The sequence below is a fragment of the Nannospalax galili genome, unplaced genomic scaffold, assembly GCF_000622305.1.
Source record: "Nannospalax galili isolate Female #2095 unplaced genomic scaffold, S.galili_v1.0 scaffold22, whole genome shotgun sequence".
Lineage (NCBI taxonomy): Eukaryota > Metazoa > Chordata > Mammalia > Rodentia > Spalacidae > Nannospalax > Nannospalax galili.
In genome coordinates this window covers 329,567-334,719 of record NW_008347230.1, presented here as the reverse complement: position 1 = coordinate 334,719, position 5,153 = coordinate 329,567, and the positions used below count along the sequence as shown (strand labels likewise).

General features: G+C 49.0%; 3 protein-coding genes across 3 annotated transcripts in view; 2 read left to right on the top strand and 1 right to left on the bottom strand.

Annotated features, from left to right (window-relative positions):
• Positions 1 to 2,358: 2,358 nt before the first annotated feature.
• LOC103742652 (histone H2A type 2-B) lies at positions 2,359 to 2,822 on the top strand. The gene has a single exon (XM_008843718.2). The coding sequence runs from the start codon at positions 2,387 to 2,389 to the stop codon at positions 2,777 to 2,779; it is 393 nt and encodes a 130-aa protein (XP_008841940.1). The 5' UTR covers positions 2,359 to 2,386; the 3' UTR covers positions 2,780 to 2,822.
• Positions 2,823 to 2,909: 87 nt separating this feature from the next.
• Positions 2,910 to 3,467, bottom strand: LOC103742651 (histone H2A type 2-C). Its single transcript, XM_008843717.3, has one exon. The coding sequence runs from the start codon at positions 3,319 to 3,321 to the stop codon at positions 2,932 to 2,934; it is 390 nt and encodes a 129-aa protein (XP_008841939.1). The 5' UTR covers positions 3,322 to 3,467; the 3' UTR covers positions 2,910 to 2,931.
• A 165-nt stretch (positions 3,468 to 3,632) lies between these two features.
• The window catches only part of LOC103742650 (histone H2B type 2-E), a 30,827-nt gene continuing 29,306 nt past the window's right edge, over positions 3,633 to 5,153 (top strand). Inside the window, exon 1 of the mRNA XM_008843716.3 lies at positions 3,633 to 4,667. Coding sequence (XP_008841938.1) covers positions 3,657 to 4,037 — 381 coding nt within the window. The 5' untranslated portion in view covers positions 3,633 to 3,656 and the 3' untranslated portion in view covers positions 4,038 to 4,667. The remainder of the gene's footprint in view (positions 4,668 to 5,153) is intronic.

Genomic DNA, 5,153 nt, shown 5'->3' with positions numbered 1-5,153 from the left:
CCTGGTCTACATATCATGTTCCAGGCCTGCTGGGGCTACAGGGAGACCTTAAAAAAAAAAAAAAAAAAAAAAACAGACCAAGATAAAATTTATTTTATAAAAATTAATTTATTGTTTTAAAATTGTTTGCGTGTGCATGCCTATGTCTGTCTGTGCATATGAGTGCACGTCCCCATTGGAGCCCCAGAAGCTGGAGTTACAGGCAGCTATGAGCTACCCAACGTTGGTCCTGGAAGCCAAAGTCTGCAAGAGTAACAGACATCTCTGACATCTTTTCTGCCTCCCTTGCTTGTTTTTTGAGACAAGGTCTCATGTAGCCCTGACTGGTCTCACATCTACTCTGTAGCTGACCTTGAACTTCTGATCTTCCTGCCTTCATGTCTCATACATTCTTTTAAAATATTAAGATTTATCTTTTTTATGTGCATGTGTGAGCACCTGCATATGTATATGTGTACCATATGCATGCCTGATGCTCACAGGGGCCAGAAGAGGGGAGTAGATGCTCTGGAATTGGAGTTACAGGCAGTTGTGAGTCACCATGTGGGTGCTGGGAAACAAACCCAGGTCTTCTGTAAGAGCAGCAGGTGCTTTTAACCACTGTCCCATCTATCTCTCCAGTCTCTCATATATATATACTCTCAATGTTCGAGAAACACAACATATTCCTATTAGAAATGCCACCTGCGGACTCTATATGAACCATACGTCTCTGTTAACACATTCATTTTCTCAAATAAAATGAAATCATTAAATTTTATGTAGCCCTGATTTTGAATTCTTGGCAACCCTCCTAACTTAGCCTTCTGAATGCTAGCACATGTGACGTGCCAGCTACCTTTGCATGGATCTGGGAGTTCCTCAGGTATATGCCAACATTTTTAACAGGCACCAGGTAGCTTGGCATATAGCTAACATTAACTAATTTAATTCTCATAATTCACCAGATCGATCCCATTCCTAGATATTTCATCACAGAATTCATTGTGCTAATCTTCACAATCTGTTTATCTATTGACCAGTGGTGCATATTCAACAAATGCTCCTTGAATATGAGGGTAAAAGAGCATCTTAGAAGAGAACCAAAAGAATAGACTTGAACTTTATTCTTTTTCTCCGAAAGCATTCTGTGTTTACTAGATTACTAAGAGTGAAAATGTTGAGAGAGAGAGAGAGAGAGAACGAACACTGGGAAGAAAGAAACAGAAGAGCTCTGGAAAGATGTTTAAGGAAGGGGCAAGGGTAGAGGTGGTGATGGTAGGCTCTCTCTCAAGGCAGTCTGTAGGCAATACTACTCATTTGGGGCTGTTGCTGAAATCTTAGAGAAGCGGTGGACCAGAAGCAGGTGGGCAAGGAGATGAGGGCAGATTGATGTTAAATTGTCTGCGTATGATGTTGGGACAAAAAGGGAAGACTATATTCTATCTTTGGTACCTGAAAGTTGTGGTGCGATTCTGGGAGAGGACAACGGAATATGGAGTTCACTTTCAGATGCTTTAAAGTGCTTGCTGAGACAAAAGGGTTTAAGTATCCGGTAAGCACTGGGTATAAGGGTCTGAGCTTGTGAAACAAATTTGGATTAGTTGGAAGCACGTAAGTCTCGCCCGAAGTTTAGAGCTGGAGGGAAGGGTTCAAGTGAACTCCCGATTTAGAAGTGTAGAGAGAGGAATCAGAGCAGGATTAGGAAATCCAAGGAGGAATAAAAGGGGGTGACGTTTTGAGGTAAAGAGGTGGTGACGGACGCCTCCTGGAGGTGGGACAGGAGGATGGCAAATCTCTCCTAGCCCTTAGTCAAGGGATTCTAAGGAGCACCGCTGACAGGGATGGGGCGAGCCAGAGGCTAAACTGAAGAAGGGAAAGGAGGCAACTTGGTAAAGTGTTTCGTGGAGCTTGCCTATGTGAGACCTGAAGGTTGAGATTTGGAGGGTAATTTAAGGCTCAAGGGGATAACAATGCAGAATCCTACACTCCGGAGGGGAGTAGTCAGACTGTCCATGTCCTTGCAGCATGTACACTCCTTAAGGTCTAAAGATTTTCCTGCAATAAACTGAGTGAACAAACAAAAAACCTCTACAAATTGCTGCTCTAAAATAATTTGTGCAAGCCTCTCCCTTTAAAAATCCTGGCATGCAAATAAGGGGCTTTAATGTGGCTCTCACCGATTGGTAGGCTCCTTCAACACTTCGTTATTTCCTGGTACTGCGGAATGTAAACCTGGAGTCTAGTTTCTGCACTCCTATTGGCTGTTTGAACCAGCTCCGCTTTGCACCAATCACATTACTTTCCTTCCCCCCTCCCAGTAGGTCTTATAAATGACATCAAAGTGCCTATCCCTTTCCACATCCTTCTCCTTGGAAAAGCAGGGGTGATTCCCTATTTACCCATAATGTCTGGCCGTGGCAAACAAGGGGGCAAGGCCCGCGCTAAGGCCAAGTCGCGCTCATCCCGCGCCGGCCTACAGTTCCCGGTTGGCCGCGTGCACCGCCTGCTGCGCAAGGGCAACTACGCGGAGCGTGTGGGCGCCGGCGCGCCGGTGTACATGGCGGCCGTGCTGGAGTACCTGACGGCTGAGATCCTGGAGCTGGCGGGCAACGCGGCTCGCGACAACAAGAAGACGCGCATCATCCCGCGCCATTTGCAACTAGCCGTGAGGAATGACGAAGAGCTCAACAAGTTACTAGGAGGGGTCACCATCGCGCAGGGCGGCGTCCTGCCCAACATCCAGGCTGTCCTGTTACCTAAGAAAACCGAGAGCCACAAGCCTGGCAAGAACAAATGAGTCACTTGACACCTTTCCACCCTCCAAAAGGCTCTTTTAAGAGCCACCAGAGTGTCAAATGAAGGGCTGGTCACAAGGCAGCGCATTTGCTCTTTTCTGAAAGCTTGGGTGGCTCTAAAAAGAGCCTTTGGTCTTTGTTTTGGCGTCCCGCTTTATTTACTCTTGGCCTTGTGGCTCTCCGTCTTCTTAGGCAGCAACACAGCCTGGATATTGGGCAGGACGCCGCCCTGGGCGATGGTCACTTTGCCCAGCAGCTTGTTAAGCTCTTCGTCATTCCTCACGGCTAGTTGCAAATGGCGCGGGATGATGCGCGTCTTCTTGTTGTCGCGAGCCGCGTTGCCCGCCAGCTCCAGGATCTCAGCCGTCAGGTACTCCAGCACGGCCGCCATGTACACCGGCGCGCCGGCGCCCACACGCTCCGCGTAGTTGCCCTTGCGCAGCAGGCGGTGCACGCGGCCAACCGGGAACTGTAGGCCGGCGCGGGATGAGCGCGACTTGGCCTTAGCGCGGGCCTTGCCCCCTTGTTTGCCACGGCCAGACATCACTTACGTTTACCGCGCACACCAGGGAAAAATACTGGAAACAGCTTACAAATCCGCAACAAAGGAAGGGACGACCAACGCCAAAGCTTTTATAAGCTTTCCTAGGGGTGGAGTCAGGAACCAGCTTTTCATTGGTTCTTATTTGGCCCTAGAAACGTCCAGTCTTAGGGTCCTCCTTACGTAGGTTAGTACTGAAAACACAAGTTTTTCCATTTGGACCAATGGGGATGAAAGACATTTTGAGACTTAATTTGCATAAGGTGGTTATAAAAGGATTAGGCCCGCCCTTCTCCGAGCTTGTTTTTCCCTCTGTCTTGTTCTGTTGTTGCCCTATCATGCCTGAGCCGGCCAAGTCCGCCCCTGCTCCCAAGAAGGGCTCCAAGAAGGCGGTCACCAAGGCGCAGAAGAAGGACGGCAAGAAGCGCAAGCGCAGCCGCAAGGAGAGCTACTCCATCTACGTGTACAAGGTGCTGAAGCAGGTACACCCCGACACCGGGATCTCGTCCAAGGCCATGGGCATCATGAACTCCTTCGTCAACGACATCTTCGAGCGCATTGCGGGCGAGGCGTCGCGCCTGGCGCATTACAACAAGCGCTCGACTATCACGTCCCGCGAGATCCAGACAGCCGTGCGCCTGTTGCTGCCCGGGGAACTGGCCAAGCACGCCGTGTCCGAGGGTACCAAGGCCGTCACCAAGTACACCAGCTCCAAGTAGAGTCCCCGCTAGTGGTGCACGCCAGCCCTCCTACTCTAAAGGCTCTTTTCAGAGCCACCCACTTAATCACCAGGAAAGAGCTTTGGCTACTTAAATTTTCTAGTTCCTGGGTGCAAGTTGTTGGAGGTTCCTGTAGAGGGTACACGGGAATTTAGAGCATCTGTAGTTTCGAGTTGCCCAGCAAGTGACTGGTTGTACTTGAGTTGAGTGCTCTGGCATCTTATTTGCTTTGCTTTTTTTAGATTTAAGATTTTGGAGTCGGCCTCCTGGCCACTGCTTTCCTCCTATTCCATGGTGTGTCCAGGAGGCTTTGTTTTCTCGACCCGAACTGAACTGGCTTGACTGGCCGTTAGAGGACTCTGGGACCCTGCTGAGCCCGGATCTGACGAACTCTTGACTGCCCTTTGCCTTTGAAGCGTGGACTACGGGTGGAGTAAGGGTGGATTTGTCTACTTTGGGCGGGGCCCTTAACCTCTGATTGGGCCACATACACATTTAAAATTCCGCGGCACCCTGGAATTTTTAGACTTCTGTTACCCTTCTCTCGCTGGGGCTTTGAAATCCCTATTCTTGGCTTGTGGTGCGCTGCTTCTCCCCGACCTCCCCAAGTTCTCGGCGATTACTGCAAAGGTACTACTAAAATTTTAGCTCAGGAATTTGTTTTTTCCTACCTGTCTTTTGTCTTGCCATTAGCAATTCTCTGAAATTGTTTCCTTTGTTCTCCTTTACCCTCTTGCTCTTCGGGCTGGCCTGGTTTTCCGATGCCTTAAGAGCACACGAATGCCTGGCACATAGCAGACACTTAAACGCTACTTACTGAATTACTTTTCGACCTCACCTTTTTATTGCTCCGGTGGCTGAAATGGGTGCTGTCCATTCCAGGCGCGTGAAGACAGGATTAAGTGGAAATTTTTTAAGAGCTCCTCCCCCAAATCTGTCCTCAGTTACCTCAGTGTAGTTAGGGCGGGGGAGGGGATAATAAGATCCTTTTTGTGGAAAAGGAGCTGGCAACTGTAGGTCCCTTAATTTTCCTTCCTTCCTTCCTTCCTTCCTTCCTTCCTTCCTTCCTTCCTTCCTTCCTTCCTTCCTTCTTTCCTTCCTTCCTTCTTTCCTCTC

What these genes read in the sequence shown, in the direction of transcription:
- LOC103742652 (XM_008843718.2), top strand. Translation starts at nt 2,387, where the DNA reads ATGTCTGGCCGTGGCAAACAAGGGGGCAAGGCCCGCGCTAAGGCCAAG.
- LOC103742651 (XM_008843717.3), bottom strand. Translation starts at nt 3,321, where the DNA reads ATGTCTGGCCGTGGCAAACAAGGGGGCAAGGCCCGCGCTAAGGCCAAG.